The 25,576-nt window shown below is 42.8% G+C and overlaps 1 protein-coding gene across 7 annotated transcripts in view; it reads left to right on the top strand.

The window, feature by feature from the left end:
- Nucleotides 1-25,576, top strand: part of ablim1b (actin binding LIM protein 1b) — a 406,574-nt gene that overhangs the window by 139,927 nt on the left and 241,071 nt on the right. Inside the window, exon 1 of one of the 7 annotated variants that reach the window (XM_063072016.1) lies at nucleotides 7,219-7,324. The exons of the other annotated variants lie outside the window; for them this stretch is intronic. Coding sequence (XP_062928086.1) covers nucleotide 7,324 — 1 coding nt within the window. The 5' untranslated portion in view covers nucleotides 7,219-7,323. Of the gene's footprint in view, nucleotides 1-7,218; nucleotides 7,325-25,576 lie in introns of those variants that run through there. 7 annotated transcript variants of the gene reach the window in all.

The following is a 25,576-nucleotide window of genomic DNA, read 5'->3' as shown; positions in this document are numbered from 1 at the left end:
CCAGAGACCTGGTTGAAGTATGAAGTTCAACAGAATAAATAATCACTGAAGAATTTTTTTGGAACCACATTTTCTTGATAGCCTATTCTAACTTCTGATTCATTAGTCTTAGGCACATATATATAGCTCGGGTGCCTAAGACTTTTGCACAGTACTGAATTTGCCGACGTAGAGCGGAGAGTGAATTTGTAAATCTGGTGGGATGAAACCCAACTCTATTTCTAATTTCTCAGCAGGACTTGGCCGCTTCTGGCTTGGTAGACGGGGCTGACAATAAATGGGATATTTTTCCAAATGATTTCCTGTGATTGTTTTCTGTATCATAAATTAAACTGAACGGATATCTAATTGATGTTCACAACTATGAAGAAGTAAAACAGATCCAAGAAAAAAAAAGCTCTAATGTGCACACATCTAAACTGGGATGTGGAAAGGATCTTGGATAATACACAATATAATGGCAACTTGGGGAGAAAAGCATCTCATTTGTTTCTGTTTACTGATGAAAGTAGGGAATTACTTTTGAAGTGTTCACTTAATCTAGCCTTTAAGTAGACTTGCCATCTGGTCCTAAGTCCTGGTACACTGTCGGCCAAACGGTCATTGAACTATCACCGCTTTGTATGATATGAAGTGTGTTGTTTCGCAGCCAGCAGCTTATAAAATTACTTCAATAAAAAATATGACTCTGACTCTAAAATAGAAAGGTAGTGGTCAAGCACCATTCTGAAATCTGATGGCGGAGGAGAAGAAGCTATTCCTGAATCGTTGAGTGTGGGTCTTCAGGCTCCTGTACCTGCTCTCTAATAGTAATGAGAAGGGGACATATTCCAGATGGTGAGGGTCTCAATGATGAATGCCACTTCTTGAGCTGCTGGTTGTTGAAGATGTCCTCGATGATGGAGAGCATTGTGCCCTGCAGCCCTCTGCAGCCTCTTGTGATCCTGGTGCGTTGGAGCCACTATACCAAATAGTCATGTAACCAGTCAGAATGCTCTCCAATAGTACATCTGTAGAAATTTGCTAGTCCTGGGTCAAGCTCCTGATGAAGTCGAGCTGCCGGCATGCCTTCATGATTGCATAAATGTGTTGAGGCCAGGATAGGACCTCTCAGGTGTTGATGCCCAGGAACTTGATACTGTTCACCCTTTCCACTGCTGATCGCAGATAATAGGGTTTGTGTTCTTCTGACTTCCCCTTCCTGAAGTTCACAATCAATTCCTTTGTTCCTCTGGACACAGGGCAGGGGGATACCTGAGGATAAAGATTTGGATTCTTAACTGCTCACTATGATGACTTCTGCCTACAAGTTGTAGTCTTGGGCTGGTTTCTGGAAACTCTCTTCAGATGTGTTAGAATGACTGAGAGACCCTCCAGTCATTGAAAATTGATAAGCAGGTATTCGAGTCAGATTTGCAGTGATGGATTTGAGAAGATTAGAGTTTAAATTTCAGACTTGAAATTATAATCATCAGAATCTGGAAATCCCCCTGTACTCGAATGTCAATTCTAGTTGTTTTGTGTGACGGTCTTGCACTAGTTTGGAAAACTAGGAGAAACTAGTTTACTCATGCAACCATGCATGTTAGAATTGCAAATCTTGGGCGCTGCCTTTTTGTAATTGTGCACAGAATGCAGAACCATGGTTTGTTGTATCTCTTGCGCCCTTCCTCTCAGTAGGAGCGGAATAAGTGGATGGGCAACTGGTGCCTCCGACAATTGAAATGATATCATGCTGACAGGTGAGCACCTATGACTGTAACGGTTGGAATAACCCACTGACAGAGAACAAAGTACTCTAATTCTGAGAAGAGCAAGCTTGGGACTACTAGTGAGATCAGGTGACAGCTTTGGTGCATGATTTACCGATGATAGACCAGGTCAAAAGGAATGGATTATCTAGGGATTGCATGCACATTCATCCTCTGTTTGAGGTTTCCTCTGCAGTCAAGAAATGTGCTATTCATGATGAGACATGAATTGATATTACTGCATTCAAAACAGACACTTTGCATGAGCCGATGTGCATTATGTGCAATGCTGATTGCATTTAGCAGGTAAACTTCTATTGTGTAGTGCAAAAAAAATTGCACATTGCAGTTGGTTGAGTCACAAATGTTCATGTTCCCATTATAAATATGAGACTTACAGGGTGTTCTTGTATAAAGAGAAATAAAAATATCAATGCATACATCCCAACATTGCATGAAGAAAATTAAACTCCCTTCACAAATTAAGTCTTTAGCATATTATAAAGTTGCTTGCTATGATTGTTGTCTTTACAGTTGAACAGAATAGTGAAGTAAGTGGGTGTGTTAAACAATGCATTTTCTGTGGGGAGTATCATTTTCCTACATAATCATGACAGATCAGCCTTGTATGTCAGATGCCAGATGTACTTCATTGCACCAACTCAGTAGTTCACAGAGTGACTTGCACAAGTCAGGAACAATGATATTTTGAGGAGAATATGACCACCAACATCATACCAGTCTGGAATTCCTGCAATGGCATGAAGGAAATATCCAGCAGCTACTGAGTCCATCCAAGGGGTACATTGTCTGAACTGCTCAAGCATTATTACTTGATGACCACATCTGAGCAGCTGGTATCTTTGATCATCGTACCTGATACCAGAGTTAAATCTTGTACATTGGACTGGTGAGGGAAGTCAAACTTGTTCCAGATTAGCCTATAACTGCCCCACTCAGGTTCAGATTAATTTGTTTATCAGTTGTACATTGACACATACATTGAAATGTGTTTTTAGCATTAACCACCACCAAACCTAAGGCTGTTCTGGGGTCAACCTGCAAGTGTTGCCACACATTCTGGCATCAATATGACATGCCCACAGTGTTCAGCAGAATAACACGAGCAGCAGCAACAAGCCTTTTTCCCACTTGTCCGAGCATGTGCGCACACACACACGCACACAACTGCCTTTTGATCGCTGCTGGAGAAGGAGTCTGTGATCAGCCTCTTACGGTGGCAGGTGGGTACTCATGTGGTGTCCCTCTCTATCGTGACGTGGAGGATCGTGTTGTGGTTCTGCACTTATGGATTAGACTATTGCATTTATGGATTGTGGACTTTTCCTGACTTCTGGTTACTATAATGTGTCTTTTATCACCCACTCCTTTTCCATTTTGTTGTGCAAGAGGAAGGTGTTTGGGTGTTGATGTTCTGTTGACGTTCTGTTCTGTTGTGTTCTGCTAGTTTTTTTTGTGCAGAACAGGGTTTGCTTTTTGGGGTTGATGTTCCTGTTCCATTTTGTATGGGGGAGAGAGGGGTCTGGATGCTGATGATTGGGATGCCATTCTTTTTGTGTGGTGGGGGTGGGTTTGATGTTTCTCTATGAACGACTTGCATGTTCTCTCTTTTTTTCATGGCTATCTGGAGAATACAAATTTCAGAGTTGTATATGGATACATGCTTTGATAATAAATGAGCCACACACCCCTTCGACCCCAGGACAGGGTATCTCCAGGCCTCCAGCCTCCGTTTCCTAGCCACAATTCATAGGCACTGGGCCTCCAACCTCTGGACAATCCAACCCAGGAGCTTTGCTCATCTCGCCTTGTCGTGTATCCATGGTATTGATAGTTCTTGTCCTGGTCAATGGTGGCCCCTATGATGTTGGCAATGGGAGAGGGAGGCATGGGAAGTGTTCTGCTGAAGATCCAATGGTGAATGACTCTATTATCTTCTGTTTCAGATGCGTTTGTACTAGTGTGGTACAAATACAATGTGTCTGCATTAACCCCAATAATATTATGACTGAGATTCTATTATGAGTGAATGTGGACTGTTATAGTATGCAACAGGTTAGAAACAGAGCTAACTGCTGTTAAGCAGCTCCTTCGTTAATGTTTCTCTGTTTAAACTAATCACAAAGAGATCTCTGAACCAGTTGAGGATATTTCTCTGCCATTGAGTGTTGGGGATCTAAAATCGGCCTGTCTGAAATCACCTTATTGACCACTTCCTCATTTTCATGATATCGAATCTGCACCATTCTTCCTTAAAATGAGTATGAAGCATATATAAACAAACTGTCCTTTTCTATCTATACTGACACACACCTTCAAACTGGCAAAACTTGCATAGTATTGTAATGGCTCCGAGTATCTCACCGGTAACACTTAACTGAACATTTCAGTTCTCCTTTTGTTTGATTCATGCAAAAATATAGATTGCTCGTGACACGGAGATAGGCATTATTCTTATTTCTCGGTAGACTTCCTTGCAGGCACCGTTATTTGGTTATTTCTTGGCTGATTCTTTCAAAGTTGGTCTATGACAGGGGTTCAAAACCTGGGGTCCACGGACCTCTCAGTTAATGGTCCATGGCATAAAAGAGGTTGGGAACCACTGGTGTTTAGTTAATATTTCATATTTCCTTGTTGAAAGCCATTTTCCCCCACCCCACCATATCTGAACTGGCTCTTTGAGTGATCCCATACCTTGTAGTATGAAGCGTATATAAACAAACTGTCTATTTCTATCTATACTGACACACACCTTCAAACTGGCAAAACTTGCATAGTATTGTAATGGCTTCTCTATAACCTATTCTTTCATGTCTATTAACAACCACACCCCCCACCCGGATCTCTCACCATCCACCTGCAGTAGTGGCAAGTTAAATTCACCAATTAACCTTTAATCTTTAGGACATAAAAGAGGTTGGGAGAAGAATAAACTTGTGCATTGACAGAGAGAACAAGCTAGCCGCATGTGGTATTGGAGGTCAATATTGAAGCTGCCTTGCTGAAACTGAGACACTATACAGTCCATATAGATAACCATCTGTTAATTTCCTTATTAAATGTTGAATGTTCTAGTCGTTGTGATGAAGATATTAATCCTAGTGACCTGCAACATCTACTGGGTCTCCCAAGTCGGAGAGGAGAAAGTCACTAAAAGTCAATTCGATTCAGGCAAACTTTGATTTGATGAGACAGAAATAATCGCAATGATGTGCTTTTGAGCGTGAGATAAAACAAGTTAAATCAGAATCAAGTTTAATATCACCGGCATACGTCGTGAAATTTGTTAACTTTGTGGTAGCAGTACTATACAATACATGGTAATAGGGAGAAAAAGAAAGCTGTCATTTACAGTAAGTGTATGTCTGTATGTGTGTATATATGTTTGTACGTGTATATATTGTGTGTGTGTCTGTATGTGTGTGTGTATATGTGTATGTATATATATATATAATAGTTAAATAAGTATGCAGAAATCAGATGGCAGAGGGGAAGAAGCTGTTCCTGAATTATAGAGTGTGTGCCTTCTGGCTCCTGTACCTCCTTCCAGATGTTAACAATGAGAAGGCATGTCCTGGGTGATTGGAGGGGGCCTTAGTGATGGATGCCGCCTTTCTGAGACACCGCTTCTTGAGGATTACCTGGATACTAGGGAGGCTAGCGCCCTGATGGAGCTGGCTAAGTTTACAACTCTCTGCAGCTTATTATAATCCTGTGCTGTAGCCCCAACCCCCAATACCATAGATGTGAATTAGTGTGCACCGCTAAAAAGCAGGAACCTCCTTTGTTTAGTTAAGCAATCATGGTCAATGAATGAGACCCGGGGTGCCAGTATGTTGGAAATATGGCTTGCAAAATGCTAGGAGAAACCAATTGAAGTCAGACTTTAAAGCAATAACTAATACGTTTTTGAAATGCTGAAACAAGGGGATGTAAAATTTTCAGGGAATACCACAGGAGTAGCAATAATTTGTCTTGAAAAAGCACTGAGTGATGGTGAACTTGCACACAGTGCAGTGAATAATGTTATCAGTGCTCTACCGGCATCTTCATTTAGCCAAAGAAGATAACATAGCAGCAAATAGAAGCGAACGTAAAATGGTGCGTGGAAAGAACTTACTGGGGTCTACATATTCAGTGTGGCTGTGGAGAGCAGTAGGTAAAAGTGAGTTTATTAGACAACCCAAAGTCCAGGCTGTTCATCAGTTTGTAAGTAGGCCTACTTAATGACATTCTGTAAGTAGTAACACTTAAGATGGGAATCATTTATTGCTTCATAAATGCAGTAAATGATTCTATCATAACTGTTACTACTTACTGTATATCATGAATTAATTAAAATGCTGAGCTTGATGTAATACATGGACAGGTTTTTTACACTTGATGCGCTTGTAAAGCTTTCCAAGTAACCGATTTAAATCAAAGTTGTGGCTTAGTGACTTAACTTTAAAGAAGGATTTGGCTAAATCCTTGTTAAATTATTTTCAATTTTTGTTTTAATAACTATAGCAAGATGTTCATCACTCCTGAGCAAACTGTAAAAGTGTGTTTACGTATATCGTATTTGCCCTCCCCAGTAACATTTGTGAATCATGAAGCATTGAAAAGAAGTGAAAGCAGATCCCTCTCAATCTGGAACATTCCTAGTGAGGGTTTGGAAGGTATTTTCCTCCATGATAAAGCAGGACATCAGGTGCAGTAACACTCCACTCAAGTGCTGGAAGTGCTGCACCAGTTCACCTGGGGGAATTGTGTGATTTTAATTGGAACAGATCTGCTAACTCTTCGTTTGCTTGTTGCTTACCTTTGGAGCACAGAATTCCCTTTAGCATTGCCCTGGGCACTTGCTTTCAGCTCATTATCAGTGCAGCACCTAGACTGAATCAGCATAGTTTGTTTTATTTAGAGTGCAGTGTGCCTTTCTGGCCCATTGAGCCATGCCGACCAGCAACTCACTGGTTGAACTCCTAGCCTAATCACTGGACAGCTTACAGTGGCCATTAACCAACTAACCAGTACATCTTTGGAAATCCACATGCACATGGGAAGATCACACGAAGTTTCTTAAAGAGGATGCCTGAATTGAATTTCAAACTCCGATGTCCTGAGTTGTAATAATGTTATGCTAACTATTACACTACCATGGTGCCCCAAGGTTGAGATCCCTGTCATGGCTGTTCATGGTGACAGGCTTCCACAGACAAGAGGACCTAATTCCAGGCTGGCCAACTGTCAAAAATGTTCCTGTAATTAGTTAACTAAAAGTCTTTGACCAAAAACATTAAAAATAGCTCGAAGCCTCTTTAAAACTGGAGCTTTACTTGAAAATATTAAAACTCATAAACTTAAGAACAGACTTTTAAAATAATTTTTAAAACAATTAAACTGATGAATCGTGTGAAAATAAACAACAGGAATTCTGCAGATGCTGGAAATTCAAGCAACACACATCAAAGTTGCTGGTGAACGCAGCAGGCCAAGCAGCATCTGTAGGAAGAGGCGCAGTCGACGTTTCAGGCCGAGACCCTTCGTCAGGACTAACTGAAGGAAGAGTGAGTAAGGGATTTGAAAGTTGGAGGGGGAGGGGGAGATCCAAAATGATAGGAGAAGACAGGAGGGGGAGGGATAGAGCCAAGAGCTGGACAGGTGATAGGCAAAAGGGATATGACAGGATCATGGGACAGGAGGTCCGGGAAGAAAGACGGGGGGGGGGGGTTCCCAGAGGATGGGCAAGAGGTATATTCAGAGGGACAGAGGGAGAAAAAGGAGAGTGAGAGAAAGAATGTGTGCATAAAAATGAGTAACAGATGGGGTACAAGGGGGAGGTGGGGCCTTAGCGGAAGTTAGAGAAATCGTGTGAAAATGTCAGGTTGCCTTTCTTGCAGGGGTAGAGTTTGACTGAGTTTTGATTGTGTCAGCTCTGTCCAGGAGTTGGACAATGGTGCTGGCCTGTTGGAATTCCCTGAGGAGTTCGTTATAATTCAGTTGGCCCAAGGCAGCTGCCTTTTGGGACAGGGCTGCATTTTGCCTCAAAATTACTTGCACCTATTTCAAGGCTTATTTGCTGATCTAGTCAAATCCGAGTAGAAGTTACCATATAACATCATCGTGCTGACAAGAATCCTATCTCAGCTAGTTCCAATTGCCCAAGCCTGGCCCAAGACTCTCTAAACCAGGGGCCCACAAATTGTTTGGTTAATAGTCAGGGTCCATGGCATAAAAAAGTTTGGGAACCCTTGCTCTAAACCTTTGCTATCCTTGTAGTTATTGGAACTACAAACCGGTCATCTTCTTTACATCAAAGTCAAAGTATATTTACTATTAAAGTATGTATACCATCTACAACCCTTACAGGCAATCTCAAAACAAAGAAATGTAATAGAACCCAAAAAAAAGACCATCAAACACCCAATGTGCAGGAAAAAAAATCAAATATCGTGCAAACAATTGAAATCCACCAAAGTGAGCCCATAGTCACGAAGCTGGTCATCACTACATCGGATCAAGTTGCAGGCCACAGCCTCGGTTCAGCACGGAGTAAACCTTGCGGAGCAGTGAGCTCAGCACGTGGAGTAAAGCATCATAATAAAAATGGAAAAGTCGATATTTGTCATGTACAAGTTGGCTGATATCTGTGCTGTTCCATGAAGGTCTAAGTCACGAGGCTCTCAACTATTTGAATGCACTTACAAGGGGCCATTCCTTGCCTACACCAACTAGATTTGTATTAAAGTTGCCTTACTGTCCTTAAACCGGTAAATTCAGTCTGGTGGAAATAAAGGTATGGCTTATCTTAAATGCCTGTCATTAATACACAAATGGGTTGGTTTGGTATGAAATAGATGGACAGCTTTTAATGTTGCTGCTAGTTCTGTCCAGTGCTTTGTTACTAGGTGTAATTATTTTTAGGCATTATATTGTCTGCTGATGAATAGGTCTGGACAACATAAATCTTGAAATGGGTCAAAATCAACATGCGAGTGAGATTAGTCCTGAAGACTAAAGCAGAATATTTTACTTTACTCTTGTATTTAATTCAGTATCATCATCATTTCATTATGTGCTATGTCACATGACATCATCAGTCTGTGTTGTATGATGTGGGTGATAATGAAATTATGACCATGATTGTCCTTGGCAAATTTTTCTACAGAAGTGGTTTGCCCTTGCCCTGTAGATGCTGCCTGGCCTGCTGCGTTCCACCAGCATTTTGTGTGTGTGTTGCCCTTGCCTTCTGGTCAGTGTCCTTAGCAGACAGGTTACCCCAGTTATCAGTACTCTTCAGAGGTTGTCTGCTGGCGTTAGTGGTCGCATAACCAGGACTTGTGAGATGCACCAGCTGCTCCTATGACCATCCACCACCTGCTGCCGTGGCTTCCCGTGACCCTGATCGGGGTGGGGGGAGGGGGCTAAGCAGGTGCCACACCTTGACCTGCAGGCTAGTGGAGGGAAGAAATGACTCGCAACTCCTTTGGTAGAGACATATCTCCAACCTGCCACCGAATTCGGTGTAGAGACTTGAAATAAATACTTGAAGGAAACGTGTTGACAGTAGCTTGCCACTTATATTTGCCATTTAAACTCCCCGCTTATACTTGCCATTTAAACTCCCTGGTGCTGATTGAGTGGTACTTGAAGTTGGATAGAAAGTGGTGGCACCCAGTAATTTGGATGGGCCAGAAATGAGCCTCACCCTCAGGACCATTGGACAAAAGTCAGCTGAGCACCATAATCTCCCCTTCCCTCATCTCTCCAGCATTGCTGCCAAGGATTTGGTAGGTTTCTGAATGTCCCCATTACAAATGAGCTCAAACGTTAAAATAATCTAAATCATCTGATAAGAAATCACTAAGTACACCTCATAATGTTTGCTCTAGAGCAGGGTTTCCCAGCCTGCGGTCCACAGACCCCTTGGTTAATGGTAGTCCTCCGTGGCATAAAAAACGTTGGGAACCCCTGCTGTAGAACAACAAATGACTTGCCTGAGGCCAAGGAAGTAAAATCCATAGTGAATTTTAAGCGAGTCATCAATAACTCTTCATATGAGAAGAGGAAAGTTGATGAAACTGGGTGAGGCACACCTGCTGAAGTGGTGTTTCAGCACGAGCCATCGACTGAACTCTTTTCTATAGATGCTGCCTGACCTGCTGAGTTCCTCCAGCATTTTGTGTGCGTTGTTTTGGATTTCCAGCATCTGCAGACTTTCTCATATTAGATTTCATGAGGCTTGTAGGCTCCCAATCTGTTGCAGGTTTGGTAAAAATTTCCATTGGAAGAGTAGAAAGATAAACTTATAAATATTTATAATTTTAGGGTTTATGTAACTCTGCTCAACTCCTACATCAATTAATGTTTTAAGGAATACTATCGTAACCTACACATTGAGCACCAGGCTGGGAGCAGGAATATGCTCTCAATTCTCTTTCTACCTGCAGAATATAGAACCAGTCTAACTCAGGATTGAAAGACATGTGGTGTTACACTATGTACCAGTCATCAAGGTTCAATTCTGCTGATGTCCACAAGAAGTTTGTACATTCTGCCTGTAACCTGTATGGGTTTCCTCTAGGTACTCTGGCCTCACTCCCACATTCCAAAGATGTACAGTTAGTAGGATAATTGGTCACTGAGGTGTAGTTGTGCAGTATCCATCAGGTCTGGAGTCAGGCGGAGCTGTCCCCTCTCCCCTGTCTTGTTTGTGTGCTGCATTGAACCCTTTGCCAAAGCCATCAGGAGGGATGAGGGCATAAAAGGGGTGACGCTGTCGGGCAGTGGAGGGACCCAAGTGAAAACCTCCCTGTACCCTGATCCAAGGTCAGTTTGCAGGCTGATCAGCATTATGCGAACAGTTTGAGCTGGCATCGGGGGCCAGGGTCAACCGCACGAAGAGCGAAGCCATGCTCTTTGGCAACTGGCCCGACCGATCCAGTGTCCCCTTCACCATCAGGTCTGATCACGTGAAGGTGTTAAGGATCTGGTTCGGAGGGGCCGAGGTGTGCAACAAGAACTGGCAGGAGTGGACTGCCAAGGTGAAACAGAAACTGGGACTGTGGGGAGGGGCACCCTATCGATGACGGGCAAGAACCTGGTCATCAGGAGTGAGGTGCTCTCAGGGCTGCTGTACTTGGCGCAGGTGTGGCCTGTCCCCCGCTCCTTCAGCTCAGAAATCACCCAAGCTGTCTTCAGATTGGCTGGAGATCCAAGATGGAGTGGGTCAGACGGATTGTCATGCATAAGTCCCTGGACAACGGGGGCAAGAACGTCCTCAATGTTGCCCTCACCCTGATGGCCAGCTTCGTGTACGGCTGCATCAGGTTGTGTGTAGAACCCAGCTATGTGGGCACCAAGTACCACTATGTGCCCAGGTTCTACCTGTCGCCCTGGCTATGAAGGATGGGTCTGGCCCCACTCTGGCGCAACGCCCCAGTCAGCTGGTCGTTGTCGCCATACCTGTCCTTCATAGAAAAGTTCTTCCAGGAGAACGCCTTTGACCACAGGGCCATCAGGCAGTGGTCGGCACGTAATGTCCTGCAGGCACTGCAGGAGAAGGACGTGATGGACACAGTGAGGTGGTTCCCTGAGCAGACCATCCAGTTTATCTGGCAAATTCCCTCATTGCCAGACCTCACCAATAGGCACCAAGACCTCGCCTGGATGGCGATGAGAGGGGCCCTCCCAGTCAGATCCCTCCTGTACGCCAGGAATGTTGTCTCCACACCCCGCTGCCCACGGGAGGTCTGCAGTGAGGAGGAGTCTGTGACCCCCCTCTTTGCACACTGTCAGTTCGCAGAGAGGGTGTGGAGGAGGATGGACGGGCTAGTGTCACGTTTTATCCCCAGCAGCTGCGTAACTGAGGACTCTCTGATCTACGAGCTGTTCCCGGGGACGCACACGGAGACCAACATCCGGTGCTGCTGGCAGATCATCAACTCGGTGAAAGACGCTCTTTGGTCGGCCCGAAACTTGATGATCTACCAGCACATGGAGATGTCCGTGGGAGAATGCTGCCGACTGACACATTCTCGGCTGCAGGAGTACGTGCTGAGGGACGCACTGAAACTCGGTGCAGCCACCGCAAGGGCCCGGTGGGGAAGGACCACGGTGTAGGGTTCTTCTCCCGCGGGAGTGGGAGGGGCCGGGTGGTGGGGAGTATACCCCTCAACAATGGTGAACCAACGGATTGGCATGTGGGTGGCCAAAAGTATGGAAATATAGAGACTGTAATGGAAACGTATGTAAAGGATTGAGAGTCACTGATGCACACATGGTTTATTGTATATAATTTTATTTTTGAATAAAGTATATTTTGAAATTTTAAAAAAAGTTGTGCAGTATAGGCTCGTTGGGTTAGAAAAGCCTGTTACTGTGCTCCATAAAACACAAAGGCAAGTGCATCGAGTTAATCTTTGCTCAAACTGGAGAATGCTGCTCATTGTTCAAAATTAGTAAACCAATGAAGATAATGACAGAGAACAATTAATCAGAGAGGAAAATTGGACAGCTTTGTCATCTGGTGAAGTGGCTTGGATTGAGTGCTAGTTGGTGTCTGCTACTAGTTTTCAGTTCTGTTATTTCTTAAATATTTGGAAACTTCTTCAAAGCTTGCATTCAAGTAGCCCTGAATTTGAATGCAGGAGAAATCCGAAGGGTGCCACGGTAGCATCGTGGTTACTGGGATGCAATTACACCTCGGGGCGTTCTGGAGTCCAGAGTTCAGTTCTGATGCCGCTCTGTAAGGAGTCTCTTTATGTCGTGCCCACAGAATTAGTGGGTTTTCTCTGCTGGCTGCCGTTTCCTCTCACAGTCCAAACGACATATCGGGTAGGTTAATTGGTCATTGTAAATTGTTCCGTGATTAAATCGTCCCATAATTGGAGTTTGTCAGGAGTTGCTGGGGTGGTGTGGCTCGAAGGGCTGGAAGGGCCTACATCATGATGTATTGCTACATAAATAAAGTCAATTAGCAATGGGGGAGGGGGAAGCCAAAGGGGTTCTTTGTTTCACGAGCAATAAACACAGTCGAACAAGATAATTTCCTGAGCGGCGATCTAACTAACAGTGAGCTATAGTTGCACCATTGGAAATAATGGAGTTACGGTACTTGCTAAGCAGTTAATGAAGCAGCTAACCAACCCATTGTCACCCCATCATCAGCCCAGATCCCATGAATGCAATGTGCAACGTTCCAATCTTCTGTCACAAAAAATGAAAGTAAAGTAGTTAAATTTTAATATGAAGCAACAAACAATCTGCTGGAGGGATTCAAGTTTCAAAGTTAATTTATGTCACGACGTACAAGACTGAGATTCATTTTCTTGCATGCATACTAAATAAATCTATAGAATAATAACCATAACAGAATCAATGAAAGACTTGTGTGCGTTGCTTGGATATTCAACCAGAGTGCAGAAGGTAACAAAACTGTGCAAATAAAAAGAAAGAAATAATAATAAATAAGCAATAAATATTGAGAACCCAAGATGAAGAGTACTTGAAAGTGAGTCCATTGGTTATGGGAACATTTCAATGATGGGGCAAGTGAAGTTGAGTAGTTATCCCCTCTGGTTCAAGAGCCTGATGGTTTATTTGAGCAACACACACAAAATGCTGGAGGAACTCAGCAGGCCAGGCAGCATCTATGGGGGAAAAAAAAGTACATTTTTCTATAGATGCTGCCTGGCCTGCTGAGTTCCTCCAGCATTTTGTGTGTGTTGCTTGGATTATCAGCATCTGCAGATTTTCTCGTTTCTGTGGTTAATTTGTTTATTTATAGAGATACAGTGTGGAAGAGGTCCTTACGACCTTTTGTGTCACACTGCTCAGCAATCCCCGATCTTATCCTGGCCTATTCATGGGAATATTTACAATGACCAATTAAACGATTAACTGGTATGTCTTTGGACTGTGGGAGGAAATTGGAGCACCCAGAGGAAACCCACACAGTCACGGGGAGAACGTACGAACTCCTTACAGGCAGTGGCAGGAATTGAACCTGGTTTGCCTGTACTGTGAAGTGTTGTGTTAACCACATAAGCTACCATGCTGGGGTTGGGGTAGTAACTGTTCCTGAACCTGGTGGTGTGATTCCTAAAGCTCCTGTACCACCGCCTTGTTGGCAATAACAAGAAGAGATCATGTCCTGGGTGGTGGGGGTCCCGGATGGTGGATGCTGCTTTCCTGTGACAGCGTTTCATGTAGATTGCTCAGTAGTGGGGAGGCTTTTACCCTTGATGGACTAGCCTGTATCCGTCACATTTTATAGGACTTTCCGTTCAAGGGAAATTTCTTTCCTCCCACAGCTGCTGCTTGACACGCTGAAGGAATTTTTTGTTCCATGTGTTGGGCAGCAGCTGTTTGAGGAAAGAAACAGTCGATGTTTTGGGTTGAAACCCTGCAACAGGGTGGGGAGTGGAGAGTTGAGATGGCTGCGATGGAGAGGAGATGAGCAGTGACAATAAAGGACTCCATGGCAACTGGTGAGCTGGGGACACATTGCTGCATTTCAGCGGCTGTTGAAGGCAATGGGAAATTACGATAGGGTGTCAAGCAGCCACCGACGCCCTTTTCTGGCCAGTGAGCAACCATAAAAAGAATCCTATTCACTGAGACCCAGTATTCAAACCCATTGGCAGCTGGAGCCTTTTGTAAGAATGTATTTTCAGCCTTCAATCAACATTATTGCTTACAATTTCAGTACCGTCGCTGAGGCTTATCACCAACCCCCAGATACACATCCAACAATCTCCTGAAGCTGAACAGCAGAGTCTGTGAGCAGGAAATGATTTCATATTCCTCAGATTTGATACTTTCTCTACAATAACAAGGAAATGTAAAGCCTTTGAGAATTGGAAAACATTTGTTTTATCACATTTGTATATTTTCTGCTTCATTATATGTAGGATGTTATCAGACTTGATTCTGAGGTACTTTGTAAGACTAATTGTTATGATTGAGGACCATATTTTTACTATTATTTTGAGTAAAATGTTTCTTCATATTTTAAAAAAAAATTTGTGTGTGGCATGTGGCAGTAGACCAGTTAGCATAGTGGAAACAAATACAACCAAGATGTCAGTTACCATTCATATCTGCAATATCCCATTGCTTCATAGTTAAGGGAAGTCCAAAACTGAAACGTTTCTTGTTTGCACATTTCACCATGGCTTCCCTCCAACGTGCCCTAATCTCCGGCAGCACCTCAATCCTTCAAGCAGCCAGTGCCACTCCAATTTCAACTTTTTCAGTTGCCTGCACCTTGAGCTACAGAACTCTTTTCCCCAACCAGCTGCCCAGAATAGATGGGAGTGCTGTACAGGGGTTGCTGGGGTGCACAAAGCGCTTGCACTCTCAGAAGGACTTTGACAATTGTTGAGGCTCTATCTTTGGGCCTGCTGGCTGTCTAAGATGATGCTGTATTTGAAAATTTGAGATTCACAGATGTTCAGTAACACCTGGGATGTGCCAAAAATAAAATAGTTGCCGTTTTAAATAGTAAAAGATCCAAACATCATTTTGCTCTGTGTCTCCCACAACTAGAGATCTTTTTGACTAAATCTGATATTTTTCAGAAAGCTGCTTCTTTTCCAATGGCAGCCACTTCTCCAAGTTATTGGCACATCCACTCATCAGGTTTAACTAGATGTTGGCTGACATGCAACTTTCCATACTGAAAGTGGCAGGCTTCTGGAGGTTGATGCTTCCCTCTTGACCAGGGGTTCCCAACCTTTCTTACGCCTGGAGCCTGACCATTAACCAAGGGCTCTGTGGACCCCCCAGTTGGGAACTCCTGCTCTAGACCAACAGTGTGGTGCATGTGCAGCCATCAGCATGGTGGCACTATTCGATGATGGCCCTGCCAGTGCCGCAGGTAAACGCCAGCCTGAAATTGTTCAGAAAGTAACTTTACATGGTATCTGCTGCTGTCGGTGAGGAGTTTGTATGTTCTGCCCATGACCACGCGGGCCTCCTGCAGGTCCTTCAGTTTCCTCCCGCGTTCAGAAGATGTTCAGGTTGGTAATTTGAGCATGGAGGCATGCTGACGCTCAGCGGCCGCCCCTGCACGTTCCTGGACCATGTTGGTTGTTGATGAAAATGCTGCACTTCACTGAATGCTTGATTACTTCAATGTATCTGGGACAAATAAAGTTGATCTTAATCTTACCATGATGGCCAAGGCCTAAAGACGAGCATTACTCTTTGCAAGTAATAAAGCAGCACACTTAGAAATCTGAGGAATTTTAAAATATTTCCCTTTCTCAGAGGTCCTACTGTGTTGTATTTTCTCAATACAACCCGGCCAAATCATGCTCAAACTGAGCCAACATGGTGTAATATTGATCTCTCTACCTGTTGTCAGTACAGTTTTAACTTATTAAATTTATGAGGTAGTTGTTCCATAAAGAGCACTTGAGGAAGCTAGTATATTCTACGAAATTCCAGTGACTCTCACAAAGATGTACAAAACTCTCAAACTAAGTCAAGTTTATTATCACTGACAAATGTGAAATTTGTTTTGTGACAGCACAAAACAAGAGAGTAAGACTACACTTAAGTTACCTATAAAAATAAGTGTATATTGTAAAATGTCAATAACAAATTCTGAAATAAGTAACTGACATGAATTCAGAAATAAAAATCAATGTGTATGATGTAAAATAGGAATAATATATTCTGAAAGAGTTGATAATTGGGAGATGACGAGAGGCTGTTTCCTCTTCTTGTTCTGGATGTACATTATGATTACTGTAGTTATGCAAACTATCATTTAAACTAGTTGCAATTCAATTTCTTCCAACCAGCTAATTCGTAAATCAATATTTTGGTTCTGTTGAAGGAAGGGATCAGATCAACCTCTGAGCGTTTCAGATAATGGCTAAAACAGAGAAGAGCAAAATGATGTTTCATTACAAGAAGGCCAACAAAGCGCATCATTTGCTGTTGAGGAGCTTGGCAAGTCTAATGCTGCTACAATAAACTGAACAATATGATGTACTGTTTAAAAGCTTTGAAGAGGAAGTGATTGCACTTTCAGCTATGCAGAACACTTGGGCGTAGTCCAAGGTGCATCTAAAAAAGAAATGTTTTTGAAGAACTTTTTCTAAATTTGGTAAACATTGTATTAAGTATGTAAAATTTAGTTAAAATAGACAAGAATAGCAATACAATTGATTTTATCAGAGTTAGAGAGTTTCAACTTGTACTTTAAAGAATGCCTTGTATTTTACTTAAAAAGGTGGCATCCTTCATTAAGGACACCCATCACGCGGAACATGCCCTCTTCTCGTTGCTACCATTAGGAAGGAGATATAGGAGCCTGAAGACACATACTCAGCGATTCAGGAACAGCTTCTACTTTTTTTGCACTACTTAATAAATTTAACTTTTGTATGTGTGTGTATGTATATGAGTGTGTATGTGTGTGTATGTATATATATATATATATATATATATATATATATATATATTTAAAAAACTAATTCAATTTTTATTATGTATTGCATTGTGCTGCTGCCCCAAAAACTACAAATTTCACGATCTCCCAGTGGCCAGACATTCTAATTCCATGTCCCATTCCCTTTCTGATATGTCTATCCACGGCCTCCTCTACTGTTAAGATGAAGCCACACTCAGGTTGGAGGAACAATACCTTGTATTCCGACTGGGTAGCCTCCAACCTGATGGCATGAACATTGACTTCTCAAACTTCCGCTAATGCCCCACCTCCCCCTCGTACCCCATCCATTATTTATTTATTATTTATTATTTTTTCCTTTTTTTTTCTCTCTGTCCCTCTCATAATAACTCCTTGCCTGCTCTCTATCTTCCTCTGGTGCTCCCCTCCCCCTTTCTTTCTCCCTAGGCCTCCCATCCCATGATCCTCTCCCTTTTCCAGCCTCGTATCCCTTTTGCCAATCAACTGTCCACCTCCTGGCTCCATCCCTCCCCCTCCTGTCTTCTCTTATCATTTCGGATCTCCCCCTCCCACTTTCAAACCTCTTGCTATCTCTTCTTTCAGTTAGTCCTGACGAAGGGTCTCAGCCTGAAATGTCAACTGTGCTTCTTCCTACGGATGCTATCTGGCCTGCTGCGTTCCACCAGCATTTTGTGCGTGTTGCTTAAATTTCACGACACGTCCCAGTTGTATTAGATCTCATTCTGATTTATTTATTAAGTTCTAATGACTGCCATGTAAGGGAATGTAATTTTTATGACCTCTTGTTTCCTGTAACACAACAGACAAATTTTTAACCTATGACCTAGTTTTATTGTTTGAGGATCACTAGAAAGTCTCCTCACATTTGTATTATTTATGGTGTAAGCATGCACAGAAGAGCAGTTCCTGCAATGGTACAATTACATAATAGTGCAAAATCATTTCATGGTATTTTGGTATGATCATGCCACCCGTCCTTTACCTGTCTGCCCAAATCCACACTTTAATCCTCTGCTCTATACATTGCAGTGGAGCATGCACTCTAAATATTCAGAGTTTAAATACACACAGAATTCGAACACTGATACAATTACATTTTCTGAAGAGAGAGTGTTCAATGGCACACAAGTATGTTTAAAGTACATATATATCACAATATGCACATATATAAATAAGATTCATTTTCTTGAGGGCATACTCAATGATTTCAATAGACAATAGGTGCAGGAGTAGGCCATTTGGCCCTTCGAGCCAGCACCACCATTCACTGTGATCATGGCTGATCATCCACAATCAGTATCCAGTTCCTGCCTTATCCCCATAACCTTTGATTCTGCTATCTTTAAGAGCTCTATCCATCTCTTTCTTGAAAGCATCCAGAGACATGGCCTCCACTGCGTTCTGAGGCAGAACATTCCACAGATTCACAACTCTCTGGGCGAAAAAGTTTTTCCTCAACTCCATTCTAAATGGCCTACCCCTTATTCTCAAATTGTGGCCTCTGGTTCTGGACTCCCCCAACATCGGGAACATGTTTCCTGCCTCTAGCGTGTCCAATCCCTTAATAATCTTATATGTTTCAATCAGATCCCCTCTCATCCTTCTAAATTCCAGTGTATACAAGTCCGGTTGCTCCAATCTTTCAACATATGACAGTCCCACCATCTCGGGAATTAAGCTTGTGAACCTCCGCTGCACGCCCTCAATAACAAGAATGTCCTTCCTCAAATTTGGAGACCAAAGCTGCACACAGTACTCCAGGTGTGGTCTCACCAGGGCCCTGTACAGCTGCAGAACGACCTCTTTGCTCCTATACTCAATTCCCCTTGTTATGAAGGCCAGCATGCCATTAGCTTTCTTCACTGCCTGCTGTACTTGCATGCTTGCTTTCAGTGACTGATGTACAAGAACACCTAGATCTCGTTGTACTTCCCCTTTTCCTAACTTGACTCCATTTAGATAATCTGCCTTCCTGCTCTTACCACCAAAGTGGATAACCTCACATTTATCCACATTAAACTGCATCTGCCATACATCTGCCCACTCACCCAGCCTGTCCAAGTCACCCTGCATTCTCATAACATCCTCCTCACATCCTCCTCACATTTCACACTGCCACCCAGCTTTGTGTCATCTGCAAACTTGCTAATGCTACTTTTAATCCCTTCATCTAAATCATTAATATATATTGTAAACAGCTGTGGTCCCAGCACTGAACCCTGCGGTACCCCACTGGTCACCGCCTGCCATTCTGAAAGGGATCCGTTAATCGCTACTCTTTGTTTTCTGTCAGCCAGCCAATTTTCAATCCATGTGAGTACTCTGCCCCCAATACCATGTGCCCTAATTTTGCCCACTAATCTCCTATTTGGGACTTTATCAAAGGCTTTCTGAAAGTCCAGGTACACTACATCCACAGGCTCTCCCTTGTCCACTTTCATAGTTACATCCTCAAAAAATTCCAGAAGATGAATAGTCAAGCATGATTTCCCCTTCGTAAGTCCATGCTGACTTGGACCAATCCTGTTACTGCTATCCAGAGGTGTTGTAATTTCATCTTTTATTATTGACTCCAGCATCTTTCCCACCACTGACATCAGCCTAACTGGTCTGTAATTCTCTGTTTTCTCTCTCCCTCCTTTCTTGAAAAGTGGGACAACATTAGCCACCCTCCAATCTATTAATCTATTATTTCATAATAGAATAATAACCATAATAGAATTAATGAAAAACAACACCAACCGAGCATTCAACCAATGTGCAAAAGGCAACTAACTCTGCAAATACAAAAGGAAAGAAATAATAATAAATAAATAGGCAATAAGTATTGAGAACATGAGATGAAGAGTCCATAAAGTGAGTTCAGTGGTTGTGGGAATGTTTCAGTGGTGGGGCGAGTGAAGCTGAGCGAACTTATCCCCTTTGGCTCAAGAGCCCAATGGTTGAGGATAATAACTGTTTCTGAACCTGGTTGTGTGGGTCCCAAGACTCCTGTACCACCTTGTTGAGGGAGCATCACCTGGATGGTGAGGACCCTTGAAGATGGATGGTGCTTTCATGCGAAAACACTTTGTGTAGATGTGCTCAGTGGTGTGGAGGGCTTTACCTATGATGGACTGGACAATATCCATTACTTCTTGGAGGATTTTGTAATTGTAAAGCATTTAAAATTTGCTTTGAGTTTGAAAAAGCATCCCTTATAGTTCGCTATCTTTGCTCAGTTTTTATCTAAAATATTTTTATTGTGAATACTGCTGGACCCAGGGAATTTGAAATTGATCGATATTATTCCTTTAATCCGAGGCTTAAGATAACATTACAGTGTCACTGCCATGCATGGATGGGAGTGATATTCATCAATTGGCAAAGACTGTTTGGAAGGTCATTTTTAAATACATTAGAATCAACGAGCAGCTGGAGTTTACAAAATAGCATGCACTAGAGTTAAGAGCACATTAGAATTACAGGGCAGGGTCTCAAATATCTCAGTGATACTTAGTTACTACCCATTATGCCGCAGTCACTTTTGGCAGCAGTAAAGGTCCTCCATCTTTGTCTGTCTTGGCCATCTTCTCTATTGTACCCCAAGTCTGGTTCAGGGTCCTCACTTCTGTCTTCACAGTACGGTGCCAATTTGCCTTTGGGCTTCTGCATTTCCGCTGCCCTTCAGGAGTTCAATGAAATGCTCTGTTGGTGATGGAGTTGGCCTGTCTTCTCATCGTGTGCCCAATCTATCTCCAGTGTTTCCTCGTGTTGATTGTGGTCATGTCCTCTTGATGACATTGAAGGAGTAGGGCGTGGCTGGAGATCTTTCTTGGCCAGAAAATATGGAGGATCTTTTGAAGACTCATGGTGTGGAATAGCAACAACTTGGCAAGGTCACTCTCTGCCATGTGCCAGCATTTTACTGGGTATAAATAAGGGTTGAAATATTGTTCTGGCTACTTGGGCTTTTAAGTGTACAAATTAGGAATGCAACAACTGATGTGTCTTTTGTTTTACACTCAGGCAAAATAATTTCTTCCTTGGATTAACATTTGAAGGGTAAACTGTTAAAAACTAAAAGTCAGAATTGGGAATGAGACTTGGTTGATGAGTTTTGACACACATTATTTCAATGGGAATGGAGTGAGTAGCTATGGTTAGGAGCTAACATCTACAAATTTGATCAGGGTCCCTGTATTTACAAGGTGATACTGCAAGCTTGATGCATGATTTTTGTAAGCCAATCTTCTAAATGAAACTAATTGTGTTTATTTTAATGGAAGCTGACAAATTCAGTCTTAGATTTCACCAACAATTATTTTGGAGAATATATTCCTGGGGAAAACTGAGTATAATATGCCAGGTAAATAATTAAAATTGTTAGTGTTTCTTAAATGAAATATGCAGTTGAGAGGTTTCTGGCTGTTTGCTAACATAGACTCAAACTCAGAAAATTGATGCAAATTCTTAAAAGTCAGTATATTTAACGTTGTATACTCTGCTCTGACCAAGAATTAAAACACTTCAAAATTCAAATAGATTTATTATCAAAGTACATATATGTCACCATATACAACCCTGAGATTCATTTTCTTGTGGGCATACTCAATTAAGCTATAGAATAATAACCATAACAGAATCAATGAAAGACCGCTCCAACTTGGGAGTTCAATCAGAAAGCAAATACAGTGCAAATACAAAAAGAAATAATAAATAAGAAGTAAATATTGAGAACATGAGCTGAGTTCTTGAAAGTGAGTCCCGAGTCCATTGGTGGTGGGGACATTTCAGTGATGGGGCAAGTCAAGTTGAGTGAAGTATTTCCATTTGGTTCGAGAGCCTGATGGTTGAGGGGTAATAACCGATCCTGAACCTGGTGGCGTGAGTCCTGAGGCTCCTGTACCACCTTCCTGATGGCCGCAGTGAGAAGAGAGCATGACCTGGGTGGTGGGGGTCCCTGATGATGGATGCTGCTTTCCTGCAACAATGTTAAGTGTAGATGCGCTCAATGGTGGGGAGGGCTTTACTTGTGACGAACTGGGACATATCAAAGGGAAATGTGCAGTAAATTAATGCAAATTAACTTTCTGAAGATAAATCAACTTGCCTGTTTCGATGCTTTGAATAGAATGCTTCTAGTTTAAAAATTCATGTATGGTTCTGAAGATAAGTAATTTTATGCTACCCAACTTGTCCCTGGTTCAGACTGATAAATAATTCTCCTTTTGATTCTTGCCTAGTTCAGGGAAATAAGTAATTCTATCCTGTTCTGTTCATGCTTGGTGCAGAATGACAGGTAATTCAATAATGACCCTTTCATACTGTTTTTCAGATTAATGGCTGATGTTTTTGGTTCAGTGCGGAAGATAATTTCTCTTCTGTCTACTGAAAATCTCATTCAGAATTATAGTTACTTAAAGCTCAGTTCCTGTTTAGTGCAGAATTCAATGTAATTATCTCTCATTTCGTTCTTAATGGATAGCAAACAAAAACTGCTCTTTGGTTCTGGGCGCTGCCGCACCAAATCATAGTGCTAAACTGTAGTGATTAGGGTTTTGCCTAATTGCCAGGAACGGAGTGGTTGAAGTGAAGTGGCTGTTCTTGAACTTGGCACTGTGGGACTTCAGATTTCTCTACCATTGGTAGCTGTGAGAAGATGCCTCAGTCTGAGTGGTGGGAGACTTTGGTGGATGTTGTCTTCCTGAGGTAATGCTATGCTTGCCAATAGTGTGTAATGTTACGTACCCCGTAACTGGGTTGCCAAACCAGCAGAAATGGATCACTCAGTTGGAGTCTGGAGTACTAGAACTAAGAAAGTTTTATTAAAGAAACAAGCAACACAGTAATCGAAAGGATAATAAATGCAACAGTTCAGCGATGATAAACACACATGTGCACAGAATTAAGATAACAGCATCAATCAAGCTCTATCGTTGTCTAGGGGTAAATGACCAAATTTCAAAATGACTCAAAGTTCAGTCCAGTTCAGTTCGCAGTAATCGTGGCCATGGCGATGGACAACGTGGGGGAAGAGAGACAGAGAGAACAGGAACAACTGATCATTCAGAACACTGCTTCACTCACAGACCTGCGAGATGGCTCACAAGCAGCTTTTGGGCGGGTCCTTGGTGATGTCACCTGAGGTCACCGACTGTGACCCCTCCTCCAGATGCGGTCGATCCTCTGCAGTGAACCCGGCACCCAGGCAAGGGCGGACACACACCGGGTTCCCGCTGATCGTACCTTTCCACCCCGGGCGTTGTCTGGAACTTCTCACCCACTCGTGAGAGGCGCACCGCTTCCAGGGTCTCGTTACCTCAGGTGGCGTGTGTGTGTCCTGCCTTAGCGAACCGGTCCCTTTTTATCCCCCTGCTGGGGTATCGCCTGCCCATCACTTCAAACAGTTCAGGGTTCAAAGAGGGGAGCCGCTCCAGACAGCTCTCTCTCCCCCGTTCCTTCATTACACATCTCCAGACGCTGCTCCATTGTTCCTTATCTCTCCTTCCCCTGAGGGCAGGTGGCAGACCAACTGCTGATGTCACTGATGCTAGCCCAGGCCAGCAAACATCTTAATTTTATGTGTATTCTCGTAACAGTAAAGATGGATGGATAGAATTAAACTGAAGACACCATAGATACACCTCCAAGAGGACCACAACCTTGCTGATGGGTTTGGAAGCTTGTGTACCTCAATTACCCAGAGAGTTTTGTGCCTTGGCTCTTGGTAGGGTCATCCATGCCAAACAGGTCAAAGGGTAGAGGCTGGACTAAGAGTGGTCCACTGGTCCTCCAGGTTCAGGGGTTCAGCTCAGGGCTAGCAACCCTAACTGGTCGAACAAAAGAATTGTTATGGAAACAGTAATGAAGAATCCAGCTACATCTGAGTGCGATGGTGTTCCTGAGTCTCCACCTGAGCTTGCATGACTGACAGTAGAGAAAATGTAAAGGAAGCTACTGACACGATGAGGGAAGCGCTAAACACTGCCAGAGGTGGAGGACATTCATTGCTGTCCCAAACGCCAGCGGTGTAATGGGCAGTAAGTTAATATCATAGATACAAAATTAAAATTTGTGCTTAGAATCCTTGTTGAATTTCCCTGGGTAGGGGCAACGGATTGAGGGAGGCAGTAACTGTAGCTTTCTTCTATTTTCCATGACTGCAATTTAATCAGATTAGATTAATTTGGTTATTTTTCAACTTCATGTCCATTGTCTACATGTTGTCTAATTCATGAGCAATAAGTATTAATGATCATATTTTGCAATTTTGTCCCATACCTTTCTTGCTTTACTTCACTGGAGCCTTCTCTTGCTCCCTTTCCTGCCCTATTTACAGTGCACTTGTCTCTTCAGTTTTGTTTCGTAATTCCATTGTTCCTGCACTAACCTGGTTATTGTTCTTATGTTTTGTAACCTCGAAATATTAAACTAATTCTAAGGAAGACACAGGACTCCGAAATGTGATTCTAACTTTGTGTTTACTTTGCGAGAGGTGTGCACGAAGCGCATGGTAGTGTGATGACATATGTAATTCATGTATTTTTACATCTAACCTTAATGAATTATATAAATAACAAAGAATGGTTAATCAAACAATATATTTACAACATTACTCAAACTTTACAGAAATATTAAATACACAATGATTGCCAATCATCCGTGCCACATGTCTTCATTAAATGACACACTTCAGCTGCTACACAACTGCAGACTCAGTCTGAAATCGGAGTACAAGTTGGTTGTCAAGCTGCTGTCCTCTTCTGCTTGTGTTGTTTCAGCTGTCTCAAGGGCAAATAGTTGCATACACCTACACGTGCAGCTCCATCCTGATTCATAATAAAGGTAATTTATAATAAAGGACACAGCTCATGCCTGGTTCAAAGGAATTGGTGTCTTAATACAATCCGATTTATGCCGTCAACAATGCACACAAAATGCTGGAGGAGCTCATTTGCATCTATGGAAAAGAGTACAGTCGACGTTTCAGGCTGAGCCCCTTCCTCAGGACTGGGCGAAAAGACGAGAGAGAAATTAGAACAAGAAGGTGGGGGGAGGGGAGGAAGAAGTACAAGGTGGCAGGTGATAGGTGAAGCTGGGGAAAGGGGAGTGGGTGAAGTAAAGAGCTGGGAAGCTGATAGGTGAAAGCCTCCCCCCCCTTTCACCATTCCTGTTTACCCCCTCTCACCTCATCTCCTTACCTGCTCATCACCTCCCTCTGGTGCTCCTCTCCCTTCCCTTGTGTGTTGCTTGGATTTCAAGCATCTGCAGATTTTCTCACCTTTGTGCCAATTTCTGCCTTGTTCAGCAGAAGTGGGAAGGTAACGTTAATTTCCTCTCTATATGTTGAATTTTCATGTGGCTGCAGTGATAATAGAATTTTCTGGCG

The sequence above is a fragment of the Mobula hypostoma genome, chromosome 19 (genome assembly GCF_963921235.1).
Source record: "Mobula hypostoma chromosome 19, sMobHyp1.1, whole genome shotgun sequence".
NCBI classification, from domain to species: domain Eukaryota; kingdom Metazoa; phylum Chordata; class Chondrichthyes; order Myliobatiformes; family Myliobatidae; genus Mobula; species Mobula hypostoma.
The sequence above is the reverse complement of the archived record's forward strand: the minus strand, read 5'-3'. Positions and strand labels throughout refer to the sequence as shown.